The sequence below is a fragment of the Nycticebus coucang genome, chromosome 21 (genome assembly GCF_027406575.1).
Source record: "Nycticebus coucang isolate mNycCou1 chromosome 21, mNycCou1.pri, whole genome shotgun sequence".
In the NCBI taxonomy this organism is placed as follows: domain Eukaryota; kingdom Metazoa; phylum Chordata; class Mammalia; order Primates; family Lorisidae; genus Nycticebus; species Nycticebus coucang.
Genome location: NC_069800.1, coordinates 54649286 through 54671844, shown reverse-complemented (window position 1 = coordinate 54671844; position 22559 = coordinate 54649286). Strand labels below are relative to the sequence as shown.

The window sequence follows — 22559 nt, the reverse complement described above, 5'->3', positions numbered from 1 at the left end:
GGGTAGAGTGATGTGTGTCATAGCTTACAGCAGCTTCACACTCTTGGGTTTAAGTGATCCTCTTGCCTCAGCCTCCTAACTAGCTGAGACTACAGGTGTCTGCCACAATGCCTGGCTCGCTTTTTAGTAGAGATGGAGTCTCACTCTTGCTCAGGCTGGTCTTGAACTCCTGAGTTCAAGGAATCTGCCCATCTCAGCCTCCCAGAGTGCCAGGATTACAAGCATGAGCCACTGTGCCCGGCCGACAGAAGATGCTCTGAATGGCTCCTGGCACTATAAATGCCTACTATTAGTTGTTTTCGTTACTGTGAAACTTAGGAGTTATGGATGCATAACTCTTCAGGGACAGAGAGGGTGACCTATTTTACCCCAGCTGCACATTCCTCTGCCCCCCTGTCCTGATAGCTTTTATCACCTCTCAGAGGAGTGGAGATGAGGGACCTCTTCCCGGCATCTGCTGGCCCTGGGAGAGGTCAGGCCCTGGGAACCACTTTCATCTGCAGACCTCCCTCCTCCCTCTTGGGCCCTGTGCCCCTACTCTTGTGCAAGCCCCATCAGCCTCGGAGAAGGGAGTGGTGGGGGCAGCTGTAGGCCTCTGCTTTCCGTGCATGTGGCCTGCTGGTCCCCTCGGTTCCTAAAGCCTGAGACAGGCTCTCCAGCCAGACTTTCTTTATCAGCCGTGGCACAGGCTGGCCACATAAGCTCATTTTTGTTGACTTCAAAGGCTGAGGAATTGTTGCAATTTTGCTGCAAGGTCAGTAATTGTAGCAAGGCTTGGCAGAAACGTAGCTGCCGTACGAGGTCAGAGCGCTTGCTTACCTCGGGATGGGACTGCAAGAACTGTGAACTCAGGGGCTCTGCTCCCTGCTCAGTGCCAGAAACCACACCAGCCCTTTAAACTCACGAATGTCAACAACCAAACAAAGAGATAAAGGAGAGAACTGAGAGTTTTCCCTACTGCTGTGTTAGGGTAAACCATGGCTCTTCAGCCTTGGCACGAGTGACATTTTTGCCTGGATAAGCCTTGGTCGTGGGGCTGTCCTGGGCATGCAGGGTGTTTAGCAGCTCCCTGGCCTTGCCCACCAGGTGCCCTTAGCACTTTATAACACCTCCTCCCTCATCATGACAGCCAGAAATGTCTCAGACTTGCAAGGCCAAATCTCCCCCAGCTGAGATCCCCTAGGCTAGAGAGAGAGTTTCCAGGCGGTCTCCTCCTGCCCCCCTACTCCTTAGTGGTTGGAGGTCTAGGATAGGCCTGGTCCCTGCAGGGGCTACAAGTTAGGTGTGGACTGTGGGCTGAGACTTGGACCCTGGCCCAGTGCCTAGATAGCTGATGGCCTGGAAATCTTTGACACCTGGATACACCCAGCAGGGCAGTCAGGGCTGCACCCATATCCCTCCTCCCCTCGGCTCACCCCACACTTGCCTGTCCCCACAGAGACCGCGATTACCACCTGAAGACCTACAAGTCGGTGCTTCCAGGGAGCAAGCTGGTGGACTGGCTGCTGGCTCAGGTGAGAACTCACTTCAGGTGTGTGGCCAGCATCTTACTTTGTCCTTGGATGTGGGGCTTTTCACTTAAAAAATTTCCACTGTGACAAAATATACGTGATATAAACACCATCTTGGTCATTTTTAAATGGACAGTTTAGTGGCATTAAATACATTTACAGTGTTGTACAACCATCACCACTGTCTGCCCCGAGACCTCTTTTTATTTTCCCAAACCAAATCTCTGGCCCCGTTTGTTAAACAACTCCCCATTCCCTCTCCCCCCAGCCCCAGCCCCTGGCAGCCACCATTCTCCTTTCTGTCTGTGTGAGCTTGACTAATGCGGGTGGAATCACACAGTATTTGTCCTTTCAGACTGGTTTATTCCACTTAGTGTAGTGTCGGTAAGGTTTATCCATTTTATAGCACGTGTCAAGAATTTCCTTCCTTTTTGAAGTTGAATGATTTTCCATTGTCTGTGTCTTAGTGCACTTGTGCTGCTGTAACAAAAAATAGCCACTGGGTAATCTATAAAGAACAGACATTTCTCCCCGTTTTGGAGGCTGTGAGTCCAAGATGCATGTGCTGACAGGTTTGGTGTCTGGTGGGGACCTGATCTCTGCTTCCAAGATGGCATCTTGCTGCTGCGTTCTCTGATGGGGAGGAGTGCTGTGTCCTCATGGCAGAAGGGATGGAAGGGACGGGCTCCCTTCATCAAGCCCAGGTATAAGGCTGCCTAATGCTCTGCCCAGTGACTCAGTCACCTGCTAAAGGACACACCTCTGAATGTTGTCACAGTGGAGATCAAGTTTCATCATGAACTTTGGAGGGGACAAAAGCATTGAAACTGTAGCAGTAGGTAAATTGCGTTTTGTTCATCCATCCATCAGTTTTAAAATTTGCGTGGTCCCTGGGTGGCGCCTGTGGCTCAGTGGGTAGGACGCCAGCCCCGTATACCAAGGGTGGCAGGTTCAAACCCAGCCCTGGCCAAACTGCAACAAAACAATAGCCGGACGTTGTGGCGGGCACCTGTAGTCCCAGCTACTCGGGAGGCTGAGTCAAGAGAATCGCCTAAACCCAGGAGTTGGAGGTTGCTGTGAGCTGTGTGACGCCACGACACTCTACTGAGGGCAATAAAGTAAGACTCTGTCTCTACCAAAAAAAAAAAAATTTTTTTTTGTGTGTGGTCCTAGGCAAACTGGGACAGGCTGATCTCATCCTGGCACTAAATTGGAGCTGCCTTTTTTTTTTTTTTTTTTTTGAGACAGCGTCTCACTTGTTACCTTGGGTAGAGTACCCTGGTGTCCTAGCTCACAGCAACCTCAAACTCTAGGGCTCAAGTGATCAACTTCTTGCCTTAGCCTCCTGAGTAGTTGGCCCTACAGGCACCCACCATAACACCTGGCTACTTTTTTTTAGAGATGGGGTCTGACTCTTACTCAGGCTGGTCTTGAGCTCCTGAGCACAAGCAATCCAATGCCCAGGCCAATGCCTTGGCCTCCCAGGGTGCTAGGGTTACAGGTGTGAGCCACCTTGCTTGGCCTACCAAATTAGGGCTTATGTTTGGAGCTTGCCAAGTTATTCCTTTCAGAGAAGTTCCTAGTGGGTAGGGGCTGGCCAGAGGCCTGGAAAATCTGTGTGTGGGTTTTACACCTGTCTGTCCATCTCTTCTCCTTTATGGCTCCTGATTGTGGGACATTTACTCTGGGCTGGATCCTGGCAGGCTTTGTGCATTATCTGATTATCCCATTTACATGTGGGAGAACCAGGACCCAGAGAGGCCAATTAGCTGGCCCAAGGGTGCATAGCCTCACAGGGGCAAAGAGACTTGGATACGCCTTTCTGATCCACTTGTGTTTCAATTCTCTGAATTTTTCAGGGAGCCCACAGCAGGTCTGTGGTCTGAAAAAGGAACAGGAGATACCTGTGGAATCAAAATGGATAAATGTCGAATCAGCCCCATTAATCGTTAAATTTAGCATTTATAAAAACTTTGTTTCATTTGAAAACAATTTGCTGGCTGGATTCACTGAAGCCATACAAAGTGCTTAGAGTGGTGCCTGGCAGAGTAATTGCTCAGGAACTATTACTGTTACTTCTCATTTCCTTCACAAGGGCTACAAGGAAGCTCCGGGTTACTGTAGTGTTGAAGACTAAAGAAACTGTGGGGAGATCTGGGGACACAAGGAATAGTAAGACTAAAAGACAGAGACTGGCAGTCTGCACAGTCTTGTTGCCTTCCAAATGTGCTGAACAGGTGACAGAGTGTCCCAGGGATATGTGTTTAGCAGTTTGGGCCCAACTGCTAAACTCAGGGCCCAGACAAGCCAGGGTCCCAGGGCTCTCTGAGACGGCCACTTTCCACTGCCGTGGACTTCTGTGGCCTCATGTTTCCTGCTGATCTTATTTGATGCCCAAGACTGCCTGCTGTTTCAAAGTGCAGTGTGGACATTGCTCCTGGGTGAACTCCATGCTTGAGCTGGGGGTGGGGCTGGTCGCAGACATGGCAGGAAGTCAGTGGGGCTTAGAAGCATTTGGCACTGGAGTGATGGTACGCACTGCTTGGGAATGGGCTGGAAATCAAGACGGAGTCCTGGGATTTAAGGGTGATGGGAAGATGGATGAGGGGGTTCAGGGACAATGGAGTCTTCTCTTTGGACACAGGAGGTGCCACTGGACTTCTCAGCAGGTGGGTGGGGGAGAGGGCAGGCTTTCCGCACCTGGTCCTGAGGTGACTCTCTACTGCAGGTGGTCTGTTCCTTGTCAGCCTTGGGTGCATTTAAAACAGGAGGTGAAAAGAGATTGCAGAGACATTAGACAAGAGGGCTCATTAACTCATACTTCTTTAAAAAAAAATTTTTTTTTTATGTACCTACTAGGTAGTGGGCACTGTTTTAGGTTTTAGGGACACCAAATGTTCCTATTGTTACAGGTTGCAAATTCTGGGGAGGGGTAGGAGAAACACATAATAAATAGAAAAATAAGTAAAATGCATAATGTATCAGCTAGTTCTAGGTGGCAGTGAGGTGGAGGGTATGGTGTGTGGGGGCAGGAGGGGTGTGGGGTGGTTAGGGAGGCAGGAGTGAGTCCGGGGGACTCTGGGGAGCAGCTCAGAGGCTCTGAGGTGGTGAGTCTGCTATATATGGGGTACAGGGAGGGGCCCATGTGGCTAGGGGGGCTGTGAGGAGAGGGTGACGGGGAAGCCGTGTGCAAGGATGACACAGGGCCATGTGGGCCCCTGCAGGGCTCTGAGGGTGGGTGATGTGCTCCGATGGGACCCTTCTGGCTGAGTATGGAGGATGGGCTGCAGGGACAGGGCTGGCAGCAGGGAAGAGCCAGCATCAGCATTCCAGGAAGGGGAGGGTGGTGACTGAGAACAGGGTGGTGGGGAAAGTGGGAGAAAGAAGGGGTTGGATTCTGAATGTTTTGAAGACGGACCTGGCAGGGGTTGCTGATGGATGGTGGGAGGTGAGGGACAAAGAGGAGTTGAGACAACTCCTAAGCCTTTGGCTCGAGCTGCTATTTACTAAGCCGGGAGGTTGTGGCAGAGGCAGGTTTGGGGAGGTCAGGCCTGGAATGAGGACACAGGGTAGCAGATTGGAGCTGAGGCAGGAGGATGGCTTCCCTGAGGTTGCTGTGACGGCAGCTAGCATTTGGTGCTGGGTCAGGGAGGAGCGGAGGAGAGTGAACGTGCCTGTGTGGGTCTCTGTCTGGGGGAGGGATCAGTGACCAGGATGCGTCCTTGAAGACTGGTTATAGTGAGTCTCAAAAGGCATCCCTACTTTTTACCTTAGCAGGAAAGTGAGAAAAACACCTAATTGTGTATAGTTTAGAAGGGTTTTTTGTTTGATTTGTTTTTTGCTTTAGACACATCTTCTTTTCTAACTTCTGTGTCCTTCTACCCCTTAAAGCATACCTACTGGATCAGTCAGATGTGCTATGCACAATAGGAACCCTGACTTACGTGGTAAAGATGTTTTTCTCTAACATAATTAAATGCTGGGAGTTCATGGTCCTAGAGCTCAACAATGCTGTCTGCACCAAGGCATCTCTACCTCTCTCTCCTGCCATCCTTGAGTCTTCTTACAGCTGCCTCACAGGCACATAATGGCTGCCGTAGCTCCAGGCATCACATCTGTGCAGGACCGGAATCAAAGAGGCAGCAGGGATAGCTGGAGAGCACTTTTCATTCTGATACTAGGGAAGGAAGTGTCCCTTAGTCTCCCCTGCACCCTTCCACAGAGTTCTTTTAACTTTGAAGATAAGGTGAGCATTAGACTTTAGATCAGTGTTCTTCAATCTTTTTATCTCACGGTACACTTGAACCCATAGTTAAACTTCCATGGCACACTTAAATTATGTTGATGAAAATAAGAGTATAAAAAACACTATGCTTTGAACTTTTCTCGAAAATAATTAATGATCTTTAATGATCTTTTCACAGCACACGTAAGATCCTGTCACAGCACACCAGTGTGGCATGGCACACGGGTTGGAAATCACTGCCTTAGCTAGACAACTTATGTTCTATATTGGCTTTGATCTGCTCGGTGCATTATCTCATTTAATCCTCAGAACAACTTGATGAAAGTACAGTTATTATCCCCACTTTACTGATGAGGAAACTGAGGCTGTGTAACTTGCCTCAGAGCACACAGACTTCAGGATGCTCTGAGATACTCTGTCTGGGGGGAGGGGTCTTGCCAGTCAATTGCCTTGCCAGTCAATAATCTCCTAATGATAGCTGATCGTGTAGAATCTGAGCCGGGAGCACCACTCAGGGTGTCAGAGGCCTTGCAGAGTCAAGGGAAGATCTGAGAATGAAATGAAAATACAGATGAGGAAGTGAAGCACAGAGAAGTTAAAGGATTGTTCAAGGTCAAGGGCAGGGCAGGGGTTTGAACCTGGGGACCCAGCTGTTCTTGGTGGCTTTTGGGTCTTTGCTGCCTGGACTGCCCAGACTGCAGCTGTCAAATTTCAGGCAGGGGTCAGTGGCCTAGATCAGGAGAGGGCAGAGGACAGGCCAGGGAGCCTGGTGTGGGAGGGCACAGCACTGCCCACTCTTATGCTGGCTGTGCAGAATCTTGCCCGGGTGCCCTCCACGATGTCCTCTGTGTGCAGGTAGACGGCAGGCAGCGAGGGCAGCAGGGCTGTCTACAGGGTGGGGTGGGGGTCAGGGTGGGAGAGGCAGAGAGTCTACTGGTAGCTGGAGGTACTAGGAAAAGACACAGGAAAAGAGGGACAGGAACCTTGGCTACACCCCTGGGTAGCTAACTTCTCCTCTGAGCTTCAGTTTGCCTGTCCACATTTTCCTCCTGGTGGGAGAAAATGCCACCTTCCGGGCTGGAGGGAGGTGGCAGGGCTCCCTCTTCAGTGATGCATCCAGGATCTTCCCGCTTCACTGTTAACCCAAAATATGCCCCCCTGGTCTAAAAGGAGCCTCTGGGATGGTCCCTCCAGGGCCTTTTGGGTAGAAGGGGGACATGTACCCCTTTGTACCTCACAAAGCCAGGTGGGCTCCAGATGCCAGCTCGGCCCCGCCGGCTACAGGGCTGGGCCTGCCCACCACCTGGGCCCCAGCGTCTCTCCCCTGCTGGCTCCTCACAGCTGGGAGGCGGCTGCTCCGGATGTGGCCTCTCATAGCCGCCTGAGCTGGCAGAGCTCCCAGCATGCTGGCCCTCCAGCCACTGGCTTGGGCTCCTGGGGGAGAAATTTATCTTTTTCGAGTCAGCCTGGGACAGGCAGTGTGGTGAAATAACTGAGGCCGGAGGCTCTCCCCCAATCCTCTGCCCAGGGCTCAGTCCTGCAGCCCTGAATAGTGCTCGTGTCCCCTTTGGCTGCAGCCTCTGTGGCTGATGATACAGAGGGGACAGGCAGGGCCTCTCAGAATTTCTCACTTGGGGAGTCAGTGAGAGGGGGTTGTGCCGGGTGTCAAGGGAGTTGAAGTTCACTGACCCAGCTTCAAGCTCCTATGCTATCTTGCCCCTGCTGACAGCTCCTTTGTTTAATTGGCATATACTTACCAAGCCGAGGCTTCAGGCCAGAACTTTTTCCTAGCATTTAGGATGAGCACGATCGCAGCAGCACCCAGCCATGACCCAACCTGTCCTCTCGTGCCAGCCTGCTGCCTTCTGCTTCCTCCTGACCTCCGAGCTTCTTCCCATCTCCAAAAGAAGCTTTATCCATGCTGTTCCCTCTGCTTGACACCCCTGTCACCGTGTGAATACCATAGCTCACACACTGGGCCTGGACGAGTTTAGATCAGTTGGGTTGTAAGCAATAGAAGCAGCCTGGCTAATTTTAGGGGGAAAAGAGGACAACAGATTGGAAGGAAGTGGGGTGCTCCAGAGTTGGGGACACCTGGGAAGAAGGCCTAGGAGAGAACTGGTGGCAGGAAACTCCAAGCAGCTGGGGCCCAGGTGCACCATCTTCAGAAGACTGCTATTCACCATTGGGGAGAATCAGCATGACCTTGGGTTCTTTCCCTCAAGTGTTGTGTCTGGGGACAGCAGCATCCCTTACCTTAGCAGGGAAATTGTGTCCTCATCCTCATCCAGGAGGGCCACAAACTTTGATGGACAGCCCCACCTGGGAAGAGTCGGCCTCAAAAGTGGGACCTTGGGACCAGCAGATGCCCAGCACACAGGCCACACCTGTTGATTCTTCAGGTTTGGGGTTGGATGTCGCTTCCTCAGGGAAGCCCTGAGATGAGCCAGATCCTCTTGGTTCAAATTGTAGCAGTTTGGAATGTTTTTGGTTGTGAAGATTAAAACATCACCTGAACAGTGGCTTTCACAGATGACACCTACCAAGAAGTGGGGAGCTAGGTGGTTCCAGTCTGGTTTAGGGACTGAGTAGTGTCAGCAAGAACCCCGAACCTCCCGTTCTTCACTCTGCCATCCTTAGCACCTCAGTAGTGTCTGCCATGTCAATGACAGCGTGGCCACCATAGCCCCCAGCATCATTTCCTCACATGACTTTATCCCAGGTTGGGAGGGGTGGTGCTGTAAGGTGTTTTTCAGAAGCCCCCCGTGGTCTTTCCCAGCTGTTGCATTGCTCAGAGCGTGGTCAGTTAGCAATTGGACTTGATCTCTAGTATTAAAGACTCAACTAGAGAGGCTGAAACAAATTAGGGCTTATGTTTTCTTACATGGAAGGAGCCCAGAGGTTGGTGATCCAGAGCTGCTAGGGTAGTCTTATCATATCTTTGGAGACCACACTGCCTGTATCTTTCTGTTCTGTCTACCTTAGCATGTTTCCAACCTCAGGGGCACATTGTGGTCTAGGACGATTGCAGGAGTTCCAGCCATCACATCTTTGTTCCAGACAGGAGGAAGAGAAGGAAAAGGCCAGGGACAAACGGGGGGTCTGTCAGAGTGTCCTGCCAGTGATTTCTGCTTGTATCCTTTTGGCTACTTCTAGCTATAAGGGAGGCTGGAAATGGATGAGGGTTCCGTTATTAGGGAGAGATTGGGAAAGGGTTGTTTCTAGGTAATGAACATTGTATGCCACTTAAAGTCTCCATTTATCCTTTGCTTTTTTTTTTTGAGAATGCTGTGGCGTCATAGTTCACAGCAACTTCAAACTCCTGGACTCAAGTGATCCTCTTGCCTCAGCCTCTTGAGTAGCTGGGACTACAGGCGCCCCCCTCACAATGCCTGGCTAGTTTTTCTATTTTTTTTTTTTTTTTAATTAAGAGACAGGGTCTCACTCTTGCTCAGGCTGGTCTCAAACTGGTGAGCTCAAGTAATCCACCGGCCTCGGCCTACCAGAGTACTAGGACTATAGGCGTGAGCCGCCACACCTGGCCTCCTTTGTGGTATTGATCACAGGTGCAATAAAATACTCATCTTGTTTGGCGTTTATTAGTAATTATCACAAATATGTTTTGGGGGTACTACAGTAAATAAGACAGAGGATTACAGCCCTTGTGGAGCCCCTGTTCTCGGGGATTTGTTCTCGCCAGCCACGCTCAGCTTCTCTGACACTGACCTGCCTAATGTCTTCTCCTCCTGTTCCATTTCAGGGAGACTGCCAGACGCGGGAGGAGGCTGTGGCGCTCGGCGTGGGCCTGTGCAACAACGGCTTTATGCACCACGGTAATCCCCTCTCACCCTCAGCCTGGCCCCCCAGGGCTTCACTCTCTATGCTGTCAGTCCAGGCGCAGAAGAGCTGGTGGTTTACAAAGCAGGGAGGGGGGAGGGACTGAAGCCAGATCTGTGGCTCTGTGACCTTGGGGGCTGGGGGTGGCTCCTGAAACCCATCTGCCTCTTTCTCCTGATCTGTACTAGTTGAGACATCACTTCTGTATCCAGTGGGAACCAAAATGGCTGGGATAGCTTGACTGGGAAAACATGGCCTGGATTTGAAGTCCAGTCCAGTGGCTTCCTGTGTCCTTCTTTCTGCAGGGGAGGTGGCCTCCCACGGTGAACTGCAAGGTCGGGTGATGCCATCCTGGCCTGAGGGAACTATAGACAGGCTAGCTGTGAGTGTGAGGCAGGAAACCCTTCTGGGAGTGTTTGCGCCTCTTTTCCCAGCCTCACCCCTCAAATAAATTGCTTTTTGTCCCACGGAGAGAGAGGCAAGTTTGAGGGGATTAGAGGGAAAGGTTCCTGAGATATTCCCCAGGCAGGAAGCTGGGAGAAGGAGGAGAAAATTGTTCCATTAACACTTGCTTAAATTAAAACAAAAATTAACACTCAGCGTGCCTGGTCTCTTTCTGAGTATTTCTCATGTGTTTATTAGTTGAAGCCTTATAGCGACCCTTTGACGTTAGTATTGATATCACCCCTATTTTATAAATGAGTGATTATAAACTCAGTCAGGAAATGTTTTCCAGGTCACATGGCAAGTAGGAGCTGGAATTAGAACCCAGATAGCCTGGAGCAGGATTAGAACCTAGATAGCCTGGAGCAGGATTAGAACCTAGATAGCCTGGAGTAGGATTAGAACGCAGGCAGCCTGGAGCCAGGATTAGGATGCAGGCAGCCTGGCTTCACTGGCCCCACAAGCAACTGCTGTGCTCTTTGACCTATCCCTTTGCTGGCCACCACTGGGGATCCCTGAGTCTCCTGTCCTTTAAATGGGACAGGTAAACTTGTAACCTCTGCTGGCCAGGCATAGTGGCTCATGCTCCTAATCCCAGCACTTTGTGAGGCTGAGGTGGGAGGATTGCTTGAGCCTAGGAGTTCAAGACCAGCATGAACAATATAGGGAGACCCTGTTTCTGCCAAAAAAATTGTATAAAATTAGCTGAGTGTGGTAGCCATGCACCTGTAGTCCCAGCTGCTCAGGAAGCTGAGGCCGGAGGATTGCTTGAACCCAGGAGTTTGAGTTTGCAAACTCCTCAAAGCTGTGATCACTATACTCTAGCCTGGGCATCAGAGGAAGACCGCCTCCCTAAAAAAATAAAATAAACTTTTGACTTCTGCCAAGGATCCTTTTTCCTGTTTCTAGAACATTCCTCAGGGCCTTTGCACTTGCATTCATTCTTTCCTGGGGTGCTCTCCTACCTCACTCCTGTGTGTGACTCAGATTCTGCTCATTCCATACCTCCCGACCCCTCCTTGTAGCCACAGCTAAGTGTTTCTAGCTCAGGTTCACTTGTTTTAGAGGCGCTGTTCTGTCTCTGGCAGACCAGTCCCACTTCTCCTTTTTGCCTTTGTTCATTCTGGTATTATCCAGAGGGTGTCTTTTGTGTGCCAGGCACTGTGCTAGGTTCCGGGGACAGAGTGGTGGCCAAGACAGAGAACTCTCTTGCTCTGGGGAGCTTACAGCCTCGTGCATGTGTTTTTGGGTGTGTGTCTGTACCAAACAAAAACCAAATTGTACATTTTCTGGCCTTTCAGGGGGCGTGGGCATGTGAGGACTTTGGCTTTTACATTGAGTCAGGTGGGAGTCCTGGCAAGGTTCTGAGCAGAGGAGTTTACAGGTTCCCTCTGGCTGCCTCTGGAGGACAGTCTGGGGCTGCGGGTTGGAGGAGGCAGAGAAGCCAGCGGGGAGGTGGGCATGATGGTCCAGGGGAAGGACGATGTGGCTGGGACCCAGGTGGCTGTGGAGAGAGAAGCGGTGGGATTCAGGAGACCCTGAGCCATAGGAAGGTCTTTTGGCCATTTCTCCTTCCTGGCCTCTGCTTTTTTCTAATTCAAGAGGTTGGCAAACTTTCTTTACTGTAAAGAGCCAGATGGCAAATATTGTAGGCTTTATAGGCTGCCCAGTCCCTGTCACAGCTGCTTAAGTCTGCTGTTGTGACATGAAAGCAGCTATAGTGGTTGTGGCTGTGGGCCGATAAAACTTTATTTAGAAAAGCAGGTGGAAGGCTGTAGTTTTTTGAGTCTTGGGTTTGCCATCCTCTTGCAGGCTGAGCTGTATGCTGGTGAGCTGGGAGGCCATTAGGCCCACCCCCTGCCTTGTGGCCAGCGGGCCTAGTTCTAGGCCCATCTTGGCTGACTCCCAGTAGGCCCATGTTCTTCTTTGGGCCTCAGTTTCCCCCATTTTCCACTGGAGCCCTTGCTGTCCCCTTCTTCTCTGAGCTCAGCATGCATGAGGTTCTATGGGACTAGGACTCACTCCCTGGGTTCCCATTTATCCTGCTGACATGGGTTGGTCAGGCCAGTGTGGGTGGCCTCAGGCATCTTCACCCATCCACCCCATCTCACTGAAGTCCCTCATTCCCAGAGGCCACTCTGTCCCCTCAGGGGACCCTGACAGCTCCAGCCCTCCTGCCAGTCACTGGGCAGAACCTCTCATTGTGGGTGAGGATAATTAGGGGTCCTCCCTGGCTGCTATTCCCGGAAGGCTGCTGGCTGAGGACATTGTGCGGGGTGGGGTGAGGGGTGACTCCCAGCAATCCCTGAGCTGTCAGGGCCCCTCAGGGAGAGAAATTGCAGGACGTGGCCCTGCTTCCCTGTTCCCTGCCACGAACTCAAAAATAGGCTAAAATAGGAATGGGCCTAATCGTAGGGTTGTGGCTGCAGCAAAGTACAGGGTAGGAAGCAGAGTGGAGGGTGGGGCAAGGCCTCCGTGGCACCTTTCCTGGCACCTCCCTTGGCACCTCCTTTGGCATCTGAGCCTACAGGGCCTTGCGGTGTCTACAGGGAGGGACCCCAGCAGCCTTTACTGAAAGATGTCGAAGTTGGTACTTTACTTGGCTGAGCATGTGGACTTGGGGAAGTCCATCCTGTTTTCCCCAAACATTTCAGGCAAGACACAACATAGTGATTCTTCCTCCCACTCCTGGAATCTTCTAACTTAATGTTTATAGTGGAGGTGAAGCTGGCCGGCCCCCGTGGGCTGGCTCCCCAGCTCTGGGCAGGGCAGCATTTTGTGTGTGTGTTTCTCCGAAGTGGTAGCGAGGGCAGCCTGAGGATGATGCTTACTCACAGGTAGAGTCCCTGTGAACTGTCCTAGGAGACCAAGGACAAAGGAAGAGACTCTTCTTGCTGCTGTCCCTTGAGTCACCAAGTTGAGAGAAAGTCCCTGTTTCTGCGCTGACAGAAATGTCTTGCAGCTAAGGCAGTGGGTTTTCTTTGTTTCAGGGTTTCACTGACCTGACAGTTCACTGCCTTTACCCCTCCAAGCCTCAGTTTCCCCCTTGTGCACTGTCTGTATTCATCCTACCTCATCTGCCAGGCCTGGCGGGGCACCGTGGGGAAAGGAGGACCCTGCTGCCTGCTGGCTCTATGATCTTGGGCAGTTTACTTCTTTGGGCCTCAGTTTCCCCATCTGTGAAAAGGGTACAGCAAATCCTTCCTAGCCAAGGAGTAGATAAGAACTTAAGCATGCATCCTCATCCCCAGTGTGCTTGGCACTAGTAGTCAGACCTAGTAGGTGCTTAGTTAAATTGTAAGCCACAGGGGTCAGGTCACATATTGGTTGTTACTGGCTACTTTAGTTCATTTTCCTGGCTTATCTTAGAAAGGGGTCAGCACACTTTTTCTATAAAGTGCCAGATAGTAAAAACGTAGGCTTTGTGAGCCATACAGCCCCTGTCACAATTATTCAGCTTTGTCGTTGCGTGAGAGCAGACACAGACAATGCATAAAAGATGGCGGTGACAATAAAACTTTTTTTTTTTTTTTTGTAGAGACAGAGTCTCACTTTATGGCCCTTGGTAGAGTGCTGTGGCCTCACACAACTCACAGCAACCTCCAACTCCTGGGCTTAAGCGATTCTCCTGCCTCAGCCTCCTGAGTAGCTGGGACTACAGGCGCCCACCACAACGCCCGGCTATTTTTTGGTTGCAGTTTGGCCGGGGCCGGGTTTGAACCCGTCACCCTTGGTATATGGGGCCGGCGCCTTACCGACTGAGCCACAGGTGCCGCCCCGACAATAAAACTTTCTTTATAAGAGCAGGTAGTGGGCCAGATAAGGCCCATGGGGCCTTTGTTTGCTTGGTCTAAAGTATCTCACTGTGGTCTGTTTCTGATGACCAGCGAGGTTGAGTTCCTGTTCACATACTGCTGCCCACTGGGGTTTGCCTGCCTATACACTGCCCATGCACATCCTTTGCCCATTTATCTGTAAGTTTCCCAGCTTTTTCTGGTTGATTTCATTAGAGAGTTTTCATATTCTAGATATTTACTCCTTGTTTGTTTTAGACACGACAAGTTGTCTGTGAATCTTCCATCTGCCTATGGAGTTGCTATTGAATGGAAATTCTTAATTTTAGTATAGTACGAGGGAGCATGGACTCCTTTTCTATCCTAGGGTGAAGATATTCTTCTACATTTTGTTTGGATAGCTTTAGTTTTAGTGTCATATTTAGGTCTTTAATCCATCAGGGATTTATTGTTGTATATGGTGTGAGGTAGGGATCTGATTTTTTTTTTTTTCCCTTCCCTCTAAGTGAGTCAAGTTTCCCTGGACCATCTGTGGACTGCTCTTTGTGATCATTCATCATCCATTGTATACTAAGTTCCCATAAGTGCCTGGTCCTGTTGTGTGATTTCTCTTCTCTTCCACTGGTTGTTTATCTGTTTCTGCTCCAGTTCCACACTGTTTTTATTACTATGGCTTTGTATCATAGCTTTATAGCAGGTGGGACAAGTTTAGATTTTTCTTTTTTTTTTTTTTTTTAATTTTTTTATTAAATCATAACTGTATACAATGATATGATTATGGGGCATCATACACTCACTTCATAAACCATTTGACACACTTTCATCACAGTGGTTAACATAGCCTTTCCGGCGTTATCTCAGTTACTGTGCCAAAACATTTATATTCTACATTTACCAAGTTTCGCAAATACCCCTGTAATATGCACCACAGGTGTGATCCCACCGATTCCCCTCCCTCTACCCACCCCCCCCTTTCCCACTTCCCCCTGTTGTTAAGTTGTAGCTGGGTTATAGCTTTCATGTGAGAGTCCCAAATTAGTTTCATAGTAGGGCTGTGTACATTGGGTATTTTTTCTTCCATTCTTGGGATACTTTACTAAGAAGAATATGTTCCAGCTCCATCCATGTAAACATGAAAGAGGTAAAGTCTCCATCTTTCTTTAAGGCTGCATAGTATTCCATGGTATACATATACCACAATTTATTAATCCATTCGTGGATCGATGGGCACTTCGGCTTTTTCCATGACTTAGCTATTATGAATTGGGCTGCAATAAACATTCTGGTACAAATATCTTTGTTACAACGTGATTTTTGGTCTTCTGGGTATATGCCCAGCAGAGGAATTACAGGATTGAATGGCAGATCTATTTTTAGATCTCTGAGTGTTCTCCATATATCTTTCCAAAAGGAATGTATTAATTTGCATTCCCACCAGCAGTGCAGAAGTGTTCCCTTTTCTCCGCATCCACGCCAACATCTCTGGTCTAGAGATTTTGTGATATAGGCTAGTCTCATTGGAGATTTTTCTTTTTTTTGAGACAGTGTCTCACTCTGTTGCCCTTGGTAGAGTGCCGTGGCGTCACCAGCTCACAGCAACCTCCAGCTCTTGGGCTTAGGCGATTCTCTTGCCTCAGTCTCCCAAGTAGCTGGGACTACAGGCACCCACCACAACGCCTGGCTATTTTTTTTGTTGCAGTTTGGCCGGGGCTGGGTTTGAACCCTCCACCCTTGATATGGGGCCGGCGCCCTACTCACTAAACCATAGGCGCCACCCAAGTTTAGAGTTTTCAAGAGCAGTCAGAAAGTCATATCTTTATGTGAAATATCCTAATATGTTAGTGTTGGCATGTGATCCCATTTTAATAAAATACTGTGGTGGCCAAACCAAACTTGTCTAGAGGCTGGTTCCAGCCTGTGACCGCCAGTTGGCAGATGCTGCCAATACTCTCCCACATGAGTCTGACCACGTGCTTGTACCTCTTTGGGTTTGCAGTGCTGGAGAAGAGTGAATTCAAGGACGAGTCCCAATACTTCCGCTTCCATGCTGACGAGGAGATGGAGGGGACTAGCAGCAAGAACAAACAGCTTCGCAATGACTTCAAGCTGGTGGAGAACATTCTGGCTAAGCGCCTGCTGGTAGGAGCAAAGCTGAGCTGCTGCACTGTCGTTCCCAGACACACCTGTGGGCCAGGGAGCTGGGCAACCTTCCAATTAGGCTAGAGAAAGGTGCTTAACTTTGAGTACCAAGCAGTATAGGGGATTCTAGGTGGTGGTTGAAGACTGCCTTCTTCACGAAAGAGACTGGATGTGTAGACGCCCTTCCTTTCCCGTTCCATCTTCTCTGACCAGCCTGGCGCTGTGCATTCTGTCTGCCCCATAGCCTCAGGTCTTACAGGTAGCCATCCTGTCTGTGTCTAGCCCCCGTAGATACTTGGGGGGGCATTTACTAGTCCGTTCAGATACTTATAGCCTGGCCTCCCACATCCTTGCTTCTCTGAGCACGTGGTCCACAGTAGACAACTGAGGCACAGGCTCAGAATGTACATCTCTTGCCACCACCAGGATTGGAGCTGAAGTCTGACTGATCTAAAGATGGCTCCATTGCCTTCTCTCCCTCTCTCCAAGAGAACTTGGACTGCTCTTCCATCCAGTGCCATTTCTGTCACTTTAAGGCCCTCCAGTGCTCCCTATCATGTGCTGGATAAAGTTCAAACTCTTAGCCTCTCGTCAGGACTCTTCCTTCATCTCCTGTGCTCTCCCTCCCTCACTCCACCCCAGCCACTCTGGGGATCTCTTTCTTGGTCCTCCAGTGCCTTGGGAATGACCTCAGGGCCTTTGCACATGGTGTGCCTGCTGCCTGGAGCATTTTCTTTTGCTCTTTGTGAAGTTCTGTTTCTCACTTCATTCAGTATAAGAGGCTCATATACTACCACCTTGTTGTCAAATATTTGTTGACTGGCCAGGCATGGTGGCTCATACCTGTAATCCTAGGACTCCGGGAGGCCTAGGCAGGTGAATTGCCTGAGCTCAGCAGTTCGAGACCAGCCTGAACAAGAGTGAGACCCCATCTCTAATAAAATTAGAAAAATTAGCCTGGCACCTGTAGTCCTAGCCACTTGGGAGGCTGAGGCAAGAGGATCACTTGAACCCCAGAATTTGAGGTTGCTGTAAGCTATGATGATGCCATGGCACTCAATCCCAGTGTGACAGAGTGAGATTCTGTATTTAAAAAAAAAATTGAAAAAATTGTTGACTGAATACATTTATTTCCCTGAATCCCCTCTTACTGACTCCCAAACCTTCCAACAGGCCTGCCATCCCACTCTGGGAAGGAGCTATTCCCCTGAACTCTCTTCCTATTTCTAATTCCTTGGTGGCTGGACACCTTTGCATCCATTTTATCCACTAAGTCATTGACAAACATGAATTGAACACCTACTAAATGCCAGGTGCTATTGGTGTTTTATTTGAATCTTGCCAGCCCGGGTTCATATCTCCCAGCAGTCCTCTGTCCACACTCCTTCTCCTGCTAGACTGAGACATGAGGAGTCAGCAGGATGCTGTTCTCATGGGGGCCAAGGTGGGGCTGGCTCGAGGCCCACCGTGCCTCCTTACTGGATCTCTTCTGCCCTGGGCCCTTAGATCCTGCCCCAGGAGGAAGACTATGGCTTTGACATCGAGGAGAAGAATAAGGCTGTGGTGGTGAAGTCGGTCCAGAGGGGCTCGCTGGCCGAGGTGAGGCCTCAGGGGAAGACTCCCTGGCCTGGGTTGTGTATGGGCAGGAGGGTGGGGTGTCTCTACATTCCTTGAGGCAGGGCTAGCCTGGCAGATCCTGGAGTGACAGCTGGTTCCTCTCTCTCATTGCCCTATTGCCTGTGTGGAGAAACTGAATCAGGACCCCCCATCTGCAGTGACTGGGGAGCTGGGAGTGGGTGCAGGTGCGCAGGGCTGTCCTCCCAATGTTTTACACTGGTGCCCTCTCCTGGACCTTGTGGGGAGGTACAAGAAGAAAGCAGAGGGCTGGTCACAGTGGCTCATGCCTGTAATCCCAGCACTCTGGGAAGCTGAGGCAGGTGGATTGCTTAAGCTTAGGAGTTTGAGACCAGCCTGAGCAAGAGCAAGACCCACTCTCTACTAAAAATAGAAAAAAATTAGTGGGGCATTATGGTGAGTGCCTATAGTCCCAGCTACTCAGACAGCTGAGGCAAGAGGATTGCTCAAGCCCAAGAGTTTGAGGTTGCTGTGAGCTATGACTCCATGGCACTCTACCCAGGGAACAGAGTGAGACTGTGTCTCAAAAATAAATAAATAAATAAATAAAGAAGAAAGCAGAAAGTTTCTCCATCCTTTGGTTTTGGGGATCAGCTGTAAGAATGGAAAAAACCCAGAGTGGTTTGAGCCAGAGAGGTTTTTTGCTATCTCATGGACACACAGTCTGGAGGAGGGCAGGTGAGGGGAGGGAGTCTGTGGTAGGCCCAGGATTCAGTCCCAGGCTTTTTAGTTTCTCCTGGGGAACTGAGAAGATACAGCCCCATGTTGGCCAGATGCCCAGCTTGCCTCCTGTGGTGGTTAGGAATGCTTTGGGCTGCAAGTAGCCACGTATTTACCTCACATGGAGGGAGCCGTGGGCTTAGTTTCCCAGGTGACCTGGGTGGTCAGAAGGAGGCGGTTGTGAGTCTTGGTTCAGACAGTGTGTCTAATTTTCAGGCAAGTCTTCAGAGTGACAAGGTGATGGCCCCGGTGTGCCGCCTCATGTCCTCATGGGACAGCATTAAGCTACAGCAGAGTTTCTCCTCAGGGAGAAACATTTCTCTTGTCCACCCTCCAGTAGGTTCCCCCAGTGGTGCCCTGGCCAGAACCAGAACCAGAACCAGAACCAGGTGTCTGTGGCCCTAGGCACTCAGCATGGAGGGAACTGGTTGCCACAGTGGGCTGACCCTGGTCCTGCTTGGTCCCTGAGGCCACACTGTGCCTCTGGGACACACCTGAGAAGGGAAGGCAGTCCGTAATGGGTGTGCACATCCCTCCCCTGCCCAGACGGCCGGCCTGCAGGTGGGGAGGAAGATCTACTCCATCAATGAGGACCTGGTGTTCCTGCGGCCCTTCTCGGAGGTGGAGTCCATCCTCAACCAGTCCTTCTGTGCCCGCCGCCCGCTGCGCCTCCTGGTGGCCACCAAGGCCAAAGAGTGAGTGTTCCCAGGTCTTGCAGGTGTCCCTCTTGTGCCAAATAATTGCTAGGGTTGGGATGAATTGTCCGGGGCCCTGTGGGTGGGGCCTGTTGCTGTAGGTACATGACAAAGCTGGCACTTCCAGTCATTTGGCAGGTGCTTTTTGGGTGCCCACCCTGTGCTGGGGGAGTGTTTGAGGCTTTGGGGATTCAGCTCGGGGTGAGGGGTGTGTGCAGTTCCCACCCTTTGTAGATCTCAGGTCTGGTTAGAGGAGGGGGCAAGAAGCAGATAGTGCTCAGACAGAGAAGCAAGACACACATTGGACAGTGGTGTGATCTGGTGCAGGTAAATATGCACAAAGCCGGGGAGGGGGCCAGGGTGTGCGGAGGGGTGGTCAGGGAGTCATCACTGCAAATTGAGGTCAAAACCTGCAGGAGGTGAGAGGAAGTCAAGGGGACTTTTAAAGGAAGAAGTTTCTAGGCAGAAACAGCCAATGCAAAGGGCCCTGAGGTTGGTAGTGTTTAGTGTGTTAGAGGAACAGCCAGGGGCTGAAGGGGCTGGAGCCACACTCACGAGGGTAGGGTGGCACTGAGGGTAATTGGGCAGTGGGGCAGGCCCTGTGGGACCTCATGCCCCTGGTGGGGGCCAGTGGAGACCGATTTTCCGGGGCCGTGGTGGAGGTAGGGAGAGGTGAGGAGGCTGGTGGTGAGGCCCAGCGTGGAGAGAAGTGGATTGATGGGTCCAGGGGAGGCATTTTCTATTTTAAAAATTATGCATTCGGTTTTGCAATACTCCCTTTTACTTAAGGCAAATGTTCTATTGGTGGGAGTGATGGAAGATTTTAAATAAGATTATTTCAGTAAAACGGCAAGCTGATTGAGGGAAAACAGGATTGATAGTTTGATTGGTATATGGAAATGTCAGAAGTCACCAAGGTGGAACGTATGTGCTTAAAGTCCCAGAAACACCTGGGGTTTGAGAATAGGCTCCCAGGGTGGCTTTATCTGGCAGGTGGGAATGGGAGAGACAGCGGACTGGCTACACAGCATGGGGACAGGCCTGGACATGACTCCAGCTGCACCACCCCAACAGGTGCTGCCTCCCTGCCTGGGGCTACCCACAGATGGCGGGCACCTGGGCTGTCACCGTGTGTGCTCCAGGGCTTCTGCGTGGGTGTGTCTATAGGGTCAGCACCATTCTCACCTCTCCTCTGTGATTGTTGAATGAATTATTGACTGGCGGCAGTGCTGGTCTGGCCACCAAAAAGCCCTTAGGACGGGAGAACCATGGAGAAGGTGGAGGAGGGTGGTCTGGAATTTCTGTGCATGGACTGAAGCTCTAAAGGTGACTGGCTGGTTGTGATTAATCAGAGATCCTGGTGCGGTGGGCTGTGCTTACCTGACATGTCTCTATATATTTGGGAGCTGGAATGCCTGGTGCTGTTACTAATATAGACCGGATTTCGCCAAAATCTTGGGGAAGGGGGCTCCCTGAGTTGGCCCCCTGGGTGAATAGGAGCAATGCTGCTTTTCCTTATGGCCTTTCCCTGCTACTTCTGCTTGGTACAGGATTGTCAGAGTCCCCGACCATCCAGAGGCACTGTGCTTCCAGATCCGTGGAGCTGCCCCGCCATATGTCTATGCCGTGGGGAGAGGTGAGTGGGAGCCTAGCACACAAGAGAGGGGAGCTTTGGGAGGCAGGTCTGTCTGTGCGGTAGGAGTTACGAGCCATTATCACTATTGGCCTCTGCCTGATGGTGCACTATTAACACTTATTTTCTTTGCCTGATGCCAAGACTTCCAAATACGAATGGCTGTCAGAGTCAGGCAGGTTACAAATGGGTGTAGTGATCTGAGTGGAAGACAGTAGGGAGTGGTGAGGACTATGCCAAGGAGAAAAAAATATGCGTTTACTCTGCAAGGTACATTTGCTCTTCATCTCAGGTTCATTATTGACGCATAGTAATGTCGATACACTCTTGCCGGACTTGATTTTCTAAGAGAAGACAGTAACGTGAATTTGGGGCCCCTGTAAAAACACTTTTGTGTCCTGATCTAGCCCACAGCCCACCAGTTTGAGACCTCTGTTTTCTGCATTGCCTTTTCCTTGCACGACATTTATGTGTCCCTCTGTCTTAAAGATATAGCCAAGTAGGGCAGCGCCTGTGGCTCAGTCGGTAAGGCGCTGGCCCCATATACCGAGGGTGGCGGGTTCAAACCCGGCCCCGGCCAAACTGCAACCAAAAAATAGCCGGGTGTTGTGGCGGGCACCTGTAGTCCCAGCTACTCGGGAGGCTGAGGCAGGAGAATCGCTTAAGCCCAGGAGTTGGAGGTTGCTGTGAGCTGTGTGAGGCCACAGCACTCTACCGAGGGCCATAAAGTGAGACTCTGTCTCTACAAAAAAAAAAAAAAAAAAAAGATATAGCCAAGTAGGTCTGCGATGCTGGGCCCACCAAACATTTCTGCTGCTAAAGTTTAGACATTGATCATCTACTTTTACAGTCATAGTTGTATATTTAATATCTGTTGACTATGAAAATGTGTATTATGACAGAAATGTACTAAGAAGTTGATAATTTTTCAAAGTGGATTTTATTTATTTATTTGAGACAGAGTCTCACCGTTGCCCTTGAGAGAGTGCCATGGTGTCATAACTCACAGGAACCTCAAACTCTTGGGCTCAAGCAATTCTCTTGCCTCAGCTGGGAATACAGGCGCCCGCCACACACCTGCCTATTTTTTAGAGACGGGGGTCTCGCTCTTGCTCAGGCTGGTCTCAAACCTATTAGCTCAAGCAGTCCACCCACCACCCACCTTGTTCTCCCAGAGTGTGAGCCACCATGCCCGGCATCAAAGTGGATTTTAATTTTATTTATTCTTAAAGTAGTAGCTCTCAACTGGGGACCATTTTGTATACCCCCCGCACCCCTCTACCCCCTGCCACACACACAAAGGACATCTATCACTGTCTGGAAACATTTTGGGTAGAACAGAGAGGCTGCTAAATGTCCTACAATGTGCAGCCCCCCAAAATAACAAAGACTCATTTGGCCCAAGATGTGAGGAGTGCCTTGGTGAGAAATCCTGCCTTGGAGCACCCAAGGAGATGTTTATAGGGAGTCACAGGTATTCGTAGGTGAACCAGGCAAAAATAATAAAACAGCTGATATTTCTTGAGTATGTACTAAGTGCCAGCCATGGTGCTAAGTGCTTTATATGTGTTAACTGACTGGATCTCTCAGGACCCTTTGAATCGGTATTACTAGTGTCTCCATTTTACAGATGAAAAACTGAGGCCTGAAGGGGTTAACGAACTTGCTGAAGGTTGCAGGGTTGGTCTGTGGCACAGCTCAGCTTTGAAGCCAAGTCCCCGGGGTCCAGGGCCTGTACTTGTCACCATCACACCATACAGGCCTGATTGTCTCCTATATGCAGGCAAAGCTTGGCATTTGTTTGCATTCCCAGACGTTTTGCATTAACCACCCCCCAACCCCCCGGGGGTCTAAGACCTATAGTTTGGGAACTGTGGAACTGCTGAGAAAACGAGCACTTAGAAT

At 50.4% G+C, this 22559-nt stretch overlaps 1 protein-coding gene across 1 annotated transcript in view; it reads left to right on the top strand.

Moving 5' to 3' along the window:
* The window catches only part of PREX1 (phosphatidylinositol-3,4,5-trisphosphate dependent Rac exchange factor 1), a 195941-nt gene that overhangs the window by 146290 nt on the left and 27092 nt on the right, over positions 1-22559 (top strand). Inside the window, exons 14-19 of the mRNA XM_053574009.1 lie at positions 1439-1514; positions 9518-9590; positions 15829-15971; positions 17478-17570; positions 18873-19021; positions 20572-20657. Of these exons, the coding sequence (XP_053429984.1) occupies positions 1439-1514; positions 9518-9590; positions 15829-15971; positions 17478-17570; positions 18873-19021; positions 20572-20657 (620 nt within the window). The remainder of the gene's footprint in view (positions 1-1438; positions 1515-9517; positions 9591-15828; positions 15972-17477; positions 17571-18872; positions 19022-20571; positions 20658-22559) is intronic.